The sequence below is a fragment of the Grammomys surdaster genome, unplaced genomic scaffold, assembly GCF_004785775.1.
Source record: "Grammomys surdaster isolate TR1022 unplaced genomic scaffold, NIH_TR_1.0 207, whole genome shotgun sequence".
In the NCBI taxonomy this organism is placed as follows: Eukaryota; Metazoa; Chordata; class Mammalia; order Rodentia; family Muridae; genus Grammomys; species Grammomys surdaster.
The window spans coordinates 1,471,144-1,484,081 of NW_021604652.1; the positions used below are offsets into that span (position 1 = coordinate 1,471,144).

Here is a 12,938-nt window from a genome sequence, read left to right on the forward strand (position 1 = left end):
AAGCAAAAGCACAAGTGGTGGCATACGATTTATAGCCCTCAAGGCAGGACAGTCTCTGGAGGGCTTGATGGCCAGCCAGCCTATCCTCCGTGGTGAGACCTAGTTCCCAGGATGAAAAAAAAAAAAAGAGGTAGATGACTCCTGAGAAGCAACCAAGACTGACCTCTGGCCTCCACATTCAAGGTTGACCTCTGGTTTCTATGTGCAAGCACACACATATGTACCTCCAAAAACATACATATATACACATACATACACAGAAGAAAATATGACAGACAATGGCTACTGCCCCAGGAATGGCAACCATATTTCTCCTACTGTTACTAACAGTTATTACTATCCATGAAAGCCAAAAAAAGTTTAAATAGAATTGGGTCTCTCAACCAAGTATATGTAAAGCCAAAAGCAGAAGACGGGTTGCCTACAGCCCTTTAGAGTATATGCTCCAGGGAAAATCAAAATTAAAAGTACCTTCTTTTCATATTTCCTTTTATAACTATTTTCTATGATCTGATTATACCTACAAAGTTAATAAGCCACATTTCATTCTTAAACTAAGTACTGACGATAGCGTTAAGTTTGTAAATTCAACAAGATCAGGGACCATATCTATATTTCTAGCTGTTTTATCTCCTCTCTCCCAAAATAGTCTAGCGCAGAGCCTAAAATGTGCCCAGTGTTTATTTTCATTAATGAAGAACTTTAGGCATAGCAACTAATTATCAATTTCATTCCAAGAATGGAGCACACTTAGGTATTGACATAAGACTGAAAATCTGTGGCAAAGCAATTCAGCCTGAGAGCATCTGAGATGACACTGACTATAGAAAGATTGGGCTTTCTCAGGACTTGATAGGATGCCCTTGAAGAAGGGATAGACAATCCAACGTAGAATTTTATATTGTGACTATACCACAGGGCAGAAGCAAAACAAAAGCAACTCATATGGTAAAACACACACACACACACACACATACACACATATTACACTAATTTTTGTACATTAGCTGATACCACAAGGGTGAATGCTAGGTCTCAGAGCATATATAGTTTTCATCTAATGTGCTTCAATTCATTGCCCTAAGATAAGACATTTTATGAGCTGCTGAGAACCAGACTGCTGAGCTCCATCTAAGAACAACAAGGAATTGGGTTCATAGGCAATGCTTTGGAGTAAAAGGGAGTGAGGCAGTGCTTTAATGCTGTAGTGGAAAGAACACTTCAGAAGCCCAGCAAGACAACTGGTTACTCACTACAATCTCTCTCAATCCTAGAATGCTGTACAACAAACAGGCCCTCTGGCCTACCAGGATTATATCACTGCATATAATAATGAAATGAAATGGAAAGCCTCCACTTACCAAGCGATCCGCAGAAAACATGAAGTCCCCTCTACTGGCTGTCCTAAAGAAAAAAAAAAGTACAAGTTTTAGTCTACATTCGAGCTTCAAGGTAAAATATAACTTAATACACATACTAACACTGATGTTAAGTCCTATTACATACTACAAGCTGAAACGCTTAGTGTGCAGACTATGGTTGAGGCAATATGCTTTTACTAGGAGGCACACATTAAGATGAGATGACTTCATAAGTATTATTGGAAATGTTTATTTGATTACTTGGTATCATCACTCAAGATAGGAATTGAAAAGATCATGCAGTCCCCACTGAGCTCTCAGAAATCAGATTCCTCTGGAAGATGACAGCAAGGCTAAGAGCTCAAATTGAGAAGAAAACTTTAGAGTAAGAAAACCAGCTTCTTCCACTCTCCCTTCAGTTCGCCTTCCTTTCTAGGCACACAATAGGGATAAATAACCCATCTACTTTGTCTCTAGTCCTTTTTGGAATTATACGTGTTAAAATAAGTCTCCTGCTTTTGTCATTGCTTTCAAGAATGTGTAACTTAATTTCTAAGCCCTATTTCCCAAATCATTTATGACTTGTTCCTTTTCATTCCCTAGATATTTTGTTCTGTCATTTTTCTTATGCATTCCCTTCTGGTTAATACCACCCTATCCTGAGGTACTCAGGCAATAATAATGCAATCTTGCACATACACACAACCTGTTAACCAACCCCTCCCCACACACACACACAGCAAAATGTTAAGAGACTGATGGTTTTTCTATATGTGAAATTCTAATATTCCTCTTTCTTCTTTCGTGGAAGTTAAACATTTCGATAGAATGGATTAGTTCACAGCCTGTGTACTTAAAATTCCCTACTTGCCTATCCAAAATATACTAAAATATCCCTCATAACAGCATCAAAAGGGCAAATGCAAGTGTCTATTAGCTCGGCAGATAATTCATCACTTTTTTTTCTGCATGTGCACTCACTTGCTTTTCTAACAGAAGAAAGCAATAAAATATACCAGACATAAATAAGACTGCATTTCTTACAGTAACCACAGCTCTATCACATTGTAGATATTAACTCCCTAAACTATGAGCATAATTAAGCAATAGCAAGACTATGTTTGTAGTCTTAATATTCTATTCTCTAGACTCAAAATATTCTACACTTGCACACACATGAGCCCCTATATACACGAGAAGCCATTTAAAACAGGCTCTGTTATGTGTGCCTCTGTTTTCAAATGACACCAGTGTCTTTCATTTCTATAATTCATCTTTAGAACACACCTATCAAGGAAGTGAGAAACAAAGAGCTATTAAAAACTTACTGCTCTCACTGGTAGACCTATGCAAACTTGTCTCAGTAGCCAAAACACAGTTTTTCATGAGGGAAGGAAACTCTGAAATTTTCGGGTTATTTTGGAAGTTTAATGCATTCCTTTAAATGTTTTATATTTATTTTCTTTTATGCACATACATGTATGTATATCCATGCACCATGTACATGCCTGATACCCATGGGGAATAGAAGAGGGCAGCTGATCCTCTGGAATTAGAATCACAGATGATTGTGAACTGCCATGTAGATCCTAGGATCAGAAGAGGGTCCAATGCAAGAGCAGCAAGTCCTCTTAACCACCAAGCCAGCGATCAAGTCTGAAGTTTTCTTAAAGAAATATCCTATGATATGTTTTGATAACATCTTTTTTTTTACACTTCTCAACAGTTACACATCAAGTTATTACACAGAGAAATTGTATCAGGCAAAGTGATCAGAAATATCACCATCTGTTATTTTTACTTTCAATACCTTTCATGCCCTCTCTTCCCCCAAATCAGCTTTAGCTGATAACCTTTGCATAATAAGCACCTTATCTACATTCTACAAAAGATATACACTGAGACTATAATAGGAAATGTCTTCTCTTGACAGTTATTTGACCTACAAATGCAATCATCCACTGTTCCAAGTTACTCCACTGTAAACAGTAATTACTATCTTGCCTTTTGTTATTTTAGACAAACGTCAACTCATACTATTTACTTTAAATCAACTTAGAAATTAAAGTAAAGCTAGAATGCAATAAAGTGATTCCATTTTTAAAAATTCCACAGTGCCTTAACCCTGCTGAGAACAGTTTCAAAAAAAAAAAAAAAACAGAATTTTCTTATCAGATAGGTTAAGCTGCTGAATTTTCTGAATTCTTCCTTTAGGCCCAATACTGGTCTGAATCATTTGTATTAAAATGTGTTTTAATGGAAACTAGACTTCAGGTATTATTCATGCTTTGTTTCACATCATAATTATTCAAGTTGTTTCAAAATCATTTGGAAAATTTTGTTCCACAGAAACAAAGCTTTGTAAAATACCAACTATCTTCTAATAACAGGCTAAAATAATATGATATAAAACTACCATAAAAGAAAATCACATATCCCTAGAGTATTCTCTTGTTTTCATCCAGGATGTTATGTATTCCTGGCTGTCCTGAAACTCCCTATTTAGATCGGGCTGGCATCAAACTCACAGAGATCACCTGCCTCTGCCTTCAAATGCTGGTTTTAAATGTGTGCACAATCATACCCACCACCTAGAATATTCTAAAATATATTTAAGTAACCAAACATCACATATTTAAATAAACAGTAACATCAAGGCAATCAGAACCCAAAGAATGGAACTGTAATTAATATTAAACTGAGATGCTTTAAGTTATACAAACTCCAAACATGTCCAACAATGGAGACATAACTATATATAGGGATATTTACCTGTCTAAACACTGTCCCCTCAAAGGCATGTGCCATATACTATAGCAAGGTGATGAAACACAAAGGCAGTCATGTAAAAATGCAATTTTCACATGGAAACAATGTTCATATCAGAAACCACATTTTCATTTTAACAAGGAGTATCTAAACATGAATCTTCCCTATTTGCTAAGTAAGACTCTCTAGACAGCATTTTAAAATCTCCAGAGTGCCAGGTATGGGAGCATATTCCTGCAGTTCCAGTGCTCAGAAGGCTAAAACAGGAGGATCCAAAATTTAAGTTCATAGTGAGTTTGAGGTAATCCTATCTCAAAAAAATATCTGGATGCCAGTTGTCTTAGATACTGTTCTATTGCAATGAAGAGACACCATGAACAGGGTAATTTATAAAAGGTGTTTAGCTGGAAGCTTGCCTATGATTTGAGAGGATGAGTCCATGACCATCATGTCTGGGAGCATAGAGCCAAGCAGGCAAGCATGGTGTTGGAACAGTAGCTGAGAACTTACTTCTGATCCAAAAGGAGCAGGCAGGGTGATTCTGGGCTTGGCATGGGCTTTTGAAATGTTAAAGTCCATCCAAGTACTAACCAGGCCCAACCCTGCTTAGCTTCCGAGATCAGACTAGATCAGGCACGTTCAGGGTAGTATGGCCGTTGTCAACCCTACTTCCTCCCATCTTGGGACCATTATTTGGGTTCTTTTTGCTTCTTTCTGCTGGTCCCAGGGCCTCAAATAGGCTGACTAACTCTGTGATACAACAGATAAATAATTTGGTAGCAAAACCTACTCAGATACATTATGATAAGTTAGCTATGGAGGACCACGAGACTCAAGATGAGGTTGTTACTTTATACAGGGTGTTCCCAAAACCCATCTCCACCCAACCTAAAAGAGGGGACTTCTGCCCCTAGACCAAGCAGAGAGGGGCCACCCAGAACCCCCTCTGACTGGTGATCTGAGTTCTTGCTTAGGCTGCGAGGCTAAGCACTGCAAGGGAATATCAATAAAAGATAAAAATATCTATCTGGGTTCCCTGAGGGACAAGCCTGACTGCATAGGGATTGATGTCAAAAGTATTCCCTCTCCAGGAAAAAGACATCTGGATGGGTATGGCCCTCATGCCTCACTGGACAATGACAGGAGGACTGGAGCCATTACAAGGTCCCCCTCAAATACTGGAGGTCAGGCCTCTATCCCCGCCTTCACAAGATTAGAATTGCCACAGCCCTTCTATACTTAGAGAAGGAAGGAGATGTCAGGGGCAGCCCTGCTTACACACTGAAAGCCTAAACTCAGCCGTAGGCCTAAAATCATCAATTGGCCTGTCATACATGTATACTAACACCAAGTCTTGGGTCTCAGTGGAAAAACATTGAAACAGATGGCTATAAGCTATTGTAAACAGGCAGCTTTTGTGGAAATTTACAAGCCTGAGTAGTCATAGACCTCGTCAATAGGTAGCCTTGGCAGATATTACCAACTTAGATAAGGACAAGTGAGTCATAGTGACCTGTCCCCTGAACCTTCACCCAGCCGATACCCAGTTCTGAAAGATATCTGTATTCCCCCTGAACACCCACACTCCAGTGTCATCCCCTTCCCCACATCCTGCCTTTTTGTGTTTATAACCTCTGTGTGAATGAATTACGATTCGAGAAAAAATAAATTATTTTTTAAAAAAAGAAATGTTAAAGTTTACCTCCTCCAACAACACTTCACCCCCTAATCCTTCCTAAATAGTCCACCCACTGGGAACCAAACATTCAGATATATAAACATAGGAGGGCCATTTTCATTCAAGCCACCACAAAAAGGTGACACATGCCTGTAAATCTAACTACCAGGAAGAATCAGGCAGGAGGATGTGATGGAGCAGTTTCCTCTGAAATTAAAACCTTTCATTTTGGAAGAAACCTTGTTAAGAAACACAAGATGTAAAAGGGATAGTGAAACAACACTATGTTATTAAGGAAAATGAAAAATTCCATCCTGCAGAGAAGGTGGTTAAGCTCAGAAATAAACAACTCAATAGCTTCAGGAAATTCTTGAAATTACCCAGATAAACTCAATCCTCCCTCTCCAAGCATATATAAGCTATAAAAACAGCTAAGACTCACACTCGACCAGCTGGGCGGCATAGAAGAGGCTTAGACAAATTCAACTACCCAGAAAGGGCATTCCCCAACCTTTATTGAGCTGCCTGCAGGCTGCTCAATGTGCTCCAGGTTCCTAGCTTTTGTAAGCTGTCACCCATGTTAGGGTGGGTTTTGGTGATGCAGCTGTCTTTCAGTCATCGTTGTTCTTCTAAGTAACCCCAATAAAACTTATCAGCTCACCAAGATGGACTTTGGAAGTTTTCTTGGGTTCCCTATCTAGGGTGAGTAGATGTTTGTTCACCCAAGAATATTGTTAATGCCACAGAGGATCACTTAAACCAGGAGTTTCAAGCCAGTCCAGGCTACATAGCAATACCTTGTTTCATAATAAACTACAAATAACAAATCAGGAAGAAATAAAATGTTCTTCCTGAAAAGGCAGATGATTTTATGATACTTCTTGTAAAGAGTAAGCCACTAAGGTTACCACATGCAACACTCCCTTTGCTGGGTGTGGTGGTACAAACCTGTGATACCAGCACTCAGGAGGATGAGGCCAGTAGATCACAAAGTTCAAAGACAGCCTGGCATCCCTAACAAGTTAAAGGCCAGCCTGGGCTACATAGCATGACTCCATTTTGAAAAAAAAATACATCCTTTCCAAATTAAAAACAATTTCTCCTAAGGCGTAGCTCAGAAAAATTTAACTAAAATTTTATAATCACATCCTAAGAACACTGAATTGGATGTCATTTCCAAAATTTTAATACATCACTCTTCTTCCTGGAAGATTATATGGATTGTTCATGACATTTGGAGAAGTGAAATTAGGGTGAGAATTCAGCAAATAAAACTACATGCTATACAGTTTAAATTTGAATTTTAGAAATCCCATACAATATTTTAAGTTACACTTATATTTTAAAAAAAGGTCATTGTTTCCTCAAATTCAGATTTAACTGGGCATTATGTATTTTAACTGGAAAGAACAGAAATTTAATGGATTTTCAAAGTAACAATATGAAAATTAAGAGTACGAGGACCCAGATTTAATATTTTGTTTGTTTGTTAAACCAACGGGTGGAAGGGAAGTGAAACCTGAAAGCAGTTCTGTTAGGTTCAATCAAAAGGTAGGTTTCACTTCAAGCTACAGTTTAGTGTGACTCTCAAAGTATAATTTCTACCTCTACAATTTTGTGAGTACTAAAATCAAGAATAGCCCCAAGGTTTGCTGTAGCATACAGATGGTTTACAACTGATTTTACTCTCTCTTCCCATTACCTTCAAAAAAACAAATCTCTATCAACATACTTAGAACCAATCTAATTCGATGGAAATTTAAAACAACAACAAAAAATAGCTTCTTCTACCTGCCAGGTGCAAGTCAGCAAAGTCACGGCTTGTTAGCACCTCTTAATAAGCTCATAAAATAGAATTCCATGCATTGTCTACTTGCATCTCCAGAGTTCAAAATAAATGCCAAAAAGCAGATAGAAAAACAAGAGGTATTATTTTCACCTGCTTGAGTCCAATAACCAGTAAGACATTACTAGGATAGCCGCAACACATAGTACATTGGAAATTTGTGCTACTTAGAGATGGGCTTTCCTACTGCACTAAAGCCAGTTAGAAAATGCATATGAAAAATGTACACAAACAAAAAAACATGTCCATGTTTTAAACAATTTGCAGATTATATTTTCACTATGGTAAGCATTCTGGTTTTGTATAAATTGAACTGACAAATTCTGAGATTCCTCTAGTCTCGGAGTGATGCCAGAACAAGTTACATCTGTTTCTCATATAGATCCCTGAATCACTACATACGCCAAGTCTAAAGCCAAGCCAGTCACCACGCCGGGAGCCTGGACATTTTTCCAGAGGCAGTGGTCTCACTTGAGCACAGTGTGTAATTATGTGTGGTGTTTGTAATACTGCAAATAGGTTCCACCCAACACTGGACAAGCAACCTTTAATAATGGGAGCCAGGAAGTTGTTTTTTTAAGCCTTCACTATCAGTTCTAATGCACAGCTTGGGTTAAGAACATTACATTACTTAGACGACTCAACATCATATTAGGCAACACTCATACTAGGGTTACACAGGACTTTCATCCATCCTGAGGTTAAATGTCCAGATGACTCACAACTAGTCACAAGGCTAGTTCTTTGGTGCCATTTTATGGACTAAAAAAATTCTTAAGATAATTGCTCAGCTTCTATCCAAACAGCCTACAGAAACCATGCCAAAGCTTCTCCTAGGACAAGCATACAGACAGAATATACTCAACTGCTCATAATATAGCTTGATTCTAATATTTCAGGGGATGAAATCTCCCCACACACACACACACACACACAAACCCTGGGACTAGGTTGATGATTTTTAAAATTCACTTCATTGCCTTACATATGAGGTCATGAACCATATTCATGGGGGAAAATACATTATGCTTGGAGTTTACTGGATTTATTATTCAGGAAGAGAGGGATGTATAGTTTGATCCATTTCAACAGCAACAAAAAAGAAGCTACAAGAAAATGAAGGAGTCATTTCTTTTTTGTCGTTTGCCAGTGACCCATGTATGTGTAGCTGAGTAAATTACCCATTCCATTCGGTATTTAGATTACTGCACTCTCAAAGAGAGAAAATCACTTCCTTGAAATTCAATAATACAGCCAACATATTACGTTTCAAATATTGTACACTTCAAAAATAAAGTCATTTTAAATCAGTACAATGTTCTCAATCTTGCTTATTTTATAGATATACAACAACTTACAGTCCTGTTTGATCACCCCATTTCTCCATGCCAGAGTCAATTCATAAAGCAATCCCTTTACTAGATAGATTCTGAGAACCAGGAACAATAACAGAAACAACATGTACTCCAAACGCTTCTATTATCGGAGACCTCTGTAATATATGTACATGCTGTCCTATCAAAACAGAGGAAAAGCATATGCCTCAAAGAAGACAAACTATGATACCCTCCATAACTAGCCTTACATGAATATAACCCTGCTTACAACAGATACTTTGTCAGCGCCTATGGTACCTAAAACGGGCCTTGTTTACAAAAAGGTAAGTCAATTTAAGGAAGGAAGGGAAGAAGGAAGGAAGGGATAGAGGGAAGGAGGGAGAAAGGGAAAGAAGGAGGGAGGGAGGGAGGGAGGGAGGGAGGGAGGGAGGGAGGGAGGGAGGGAGGGGAGAAGAGAAGGAAAGCTTCTGTTAACAAATTATGCTGCTTAAGGAAAACAAAACTAAAAACAAAAACAAGCCAAAAAAATTTGTCTCCATCCTGAATAAGCATCACCTCATTAGGAAAAATTACAGTAGGTCTTTCTGTACTGTGTCATAGCTGGATACAAATTATGTAGGGTCTTTCAGTATTTTTATTTGTTTTGAGAGGTCTTACTAGGTAGTTGTGGCTGGCCCTTTCTTTCCTCACTAACCACCACAGACTAACCTCAAACTTACAGCCTTCCTTCTCACTCAGCCTCCTGAATGCTGATATTAGCAGCAGGAGCCACAAGATCTGGCTTTGGTATTGATTTTCAAATTAAGAATTTGAATTCTCTGTGCAAACAAATTCCTTATACTGGTGTCAGTAAAAGGCATGCATAATTTCCAATGGGAAGAATTTAAATGCTGTAAATATACAAAGCACTTCACAGTTTATAACAGTGTTCATGGATATAATCTTTTTTCAGCCTCTCAGGAAAGAGCACCACAAGGCTGTATCAACATCTTCATTTTATAAGTTATAAAGCAGAAAGACAAAGATGTTAAATATCTTGCCTAAGATCCCTTCACAGGATTCTACTGTCTCTTCCTTCAAACAGAAAAAAAAAATACAAAGAATTCTACTTATTCTCACATTGCTGTATAACCCAAGCTTTTCTGAATAATGAAATATAATCAAGACATACAGATACTATCATAATATAAATCCTAAATGTCACAGTCTCTCCAAACTCTGTATTAATGTTTTTTAACCTTTACATAACGACTCTTTATGAAATCTAATGATAACTGAAGATCTTCACCCCTGCACAAAGGCATATAAGCAAATATTCACAGCAGTTATTATTCATAATAAGAATAAAAACTACCCAAATATTCATTAGCCATTGAATGTATTAATAAACTGCAGCAAATCTACAATAAATTACCATTCAGCCACACAGAGGAGTGAATGCTGAAAATATCACACTAAAAGAAATTGGCCATAGACACATTTGAACTATCCAAGACAGCAACAATCACATGATCTCATTCATATGTGAAGTCTTGAAAAGTTGATCTCAGGGTTTGACAATAAACTGGATTTAACCACAGGCTGGGGAGAAGAGGGGAGGAAAAGGAGGTACGGAGATTGACCAAGGAGTACTGACTTACAGTTAGATAGAAGCAAGAAGCTTTGTTGTACTATTGCATAGTAGGTTAACTGCGGATAATAATAATGTACTGCACATTTTAAAAAGCAAGAAGAAAGTATTTAGAAAGCCTTTACCATAAAGAACTGACAAGTGCTTAGAGAAAGAAATATATTTAACCCAATTTAATCATTATGTGATACTTCATTGATGTGCAAAATTTTTACATTTTTCTATTAGTTAAATAAATTTAAGGGCTAGGGAGATGGCTCAGTTAGTGAAGTGCTTGCATGAGGGCATAAGGGCTTGAGTTCAGGTCCCCAGCATCCATGTAAAAGGCTGGCTTGATGCACATCTTTAATCCTAGCACTGAGGAGACAGAACTGGAAAGATGCTTGGAGCTTGCTGGCTAACTAGTCTTACTGAATTGGTGTGCTCTAGGTTCAATAAGAGACCATGTCTCAAAAAATAAGGTGTATAGTGGTGGTGGAAGCTACCAGATGTCTACTTCTCTCTACACTCCACACACATATATGTACATGCACGAATACTTACACCCACACAAAATGAACACATACATATACCACACACACAAAGGAAAAATGTTCACTATAGGCAAACCAAAAGAACTATGAAGTAAACTAATTTTTGCCTAGGGCTTGAGGGGATGTTAGGTAAACGTGGACTAACTACCTGTGAGGTCTTTTGTTGAGGGGATGACTATGTTCTAAAAGTGACCGTGGTAGGTGAAGAAAACACAGAAAACCACTAAATTGTATACTTTAAAATGTCTCAATTGTATTGAATATGAAAATTGTGTCTCAATAAAGATGTTTCTTTTATTTGCAGTGCTTGGAACCAAATCCAAGGTCTTATGTCTATAATGTAAGAATTCTACCACTGAGCTATATTACAGTCCTTCAATAAAGGTATTTTTAAAATAACCATTACCATGGACAAATAAAATTTACCAGAAATTTCCTGAGCCCCCGAAATTCATCTACAAGTGTAATAGGGTCCAAGAACCAAAGTTAGTGAACTCCAAGAATTATCAAATTTCTTTATTTCACAGATGTTTACTTCAGTTGTCCCAACAACTACCAAAACTATGCCTTATCCTTTTTAAGACCTCTAAGCCATTAGATTATATGATCATAGTTTTCAATACTGATTCTTTATAAACAAATAGTACAGTTTCATAAATATAAGTTTAAGAGCTAGGTCCAGGCATAGCAGTGCACTCCCCATAACTCAAGCATTCAGGAAGCTAAGGCAGGAGGATCAAACAGTTCAGGCCAGAACTGGGCCATAAAATAAAACTCTATCTCCACAAAAGGTAGAAGTAATCTTTAATCATGGAGCATCTGTTACTTGCAAGGAATAACTGTAATTTAAAAATGTAAAAAGATTTTTGTCATAAAACCTAATAAGCAAGGTCCATACACAAGTAAGAATATTTAAAATAGAAGAGAACCCTTCTCTTTAAAAAGGTTAGGGAAAATCAGCCAGGAAGAATGAGTCTAGCCTTGAAAAATAGGAGATAGCCATTAATAAAAAGGGATATAGGGAATTCTAAATGAAAGCAGAAACAGGGAACCAAAAGGGGCCAAGCATGCCCAACTTTGATAGGTTCTAATAAGCCAATGAAGGCTGCTGAGATGGCAGGTATCAAAGTAAGGCTGCTATGTTCATAAGGCAGCTATAGATGCATTCATGTGAGAGTCAGGGAAACGGCAGTAATGAAGCACAGGAGCCTACAATAGAGTACAAAGAAAAGGTTGGCAAATCTGATTTATTTTGGGGCATTTTTAAATGTCAAGGCATGCTGGAAAGATAGTGCTCTTAAATAAGCCACAGCTGCTCATTTAAAGCTGCCAATAGGGGCCAGGTATGGTTTCAGGTCCAGTAGTTCTACCTACTTGGGAGGTTAACTTGTGCCTTGAGTTTGAGGCCAGGGTTTTAGCAGCAATTTAAGAAAACCCTGTCTGATAAAAAGAAGGAAGGGAAAGGGAAAGGGAAAGGGAAAGGGAAAGGGAAAGGGAAAGGGAACGGGAACGGGAAAGGGAAAGGAAGGGGAAGAAAAAAGAAAGAAAAAAGGAAGGATGGCAGCTGTATTTCACTGTGGTAGATACTTATCCAAGACAACTCATATTCCAAAATATTTAAACTTCAAGTTCCTGCTATACTGATTTGTGGGATTAGGAAGATCCAACTTCTTAGGCTACCTTTGCTGTTAACTACATTCTGTAAGTTTTCAGCAAAATAGTCTTGATAAGAGTGGAATCATAAACTTTCTGGCAACCAGGTAAAGCTGAACTCCCAAACGGTA

The 12,938-nt window shown here is 37.8% G+C and overlaps 1 protein-coding gene across 2 annotated transcripts in view; it reads right to left on the reverse strand.

The window, feature by feature from the left end:
• Uprt (uracil phosphoribosyltransferase homolog) overlaps positions 1-12,938 on the reverse strand; it is a 34,920-nt gene that overhangs the window by 20,978 nt on the left and 1,004 nt on the right. For both annotated transcript variants that reach the window (XM_028771451.1, XM_028771452.1), the window contains one exon: positions 1,362-1,404. In XM_028771451.1, coding sequence (XP_028627284.1) covers positions 1,362-1,404 — 43 coding nt within the window. The remainder of the gene's footprint in view (positions 1-1,361; positions 1,405-12,938) is intronic.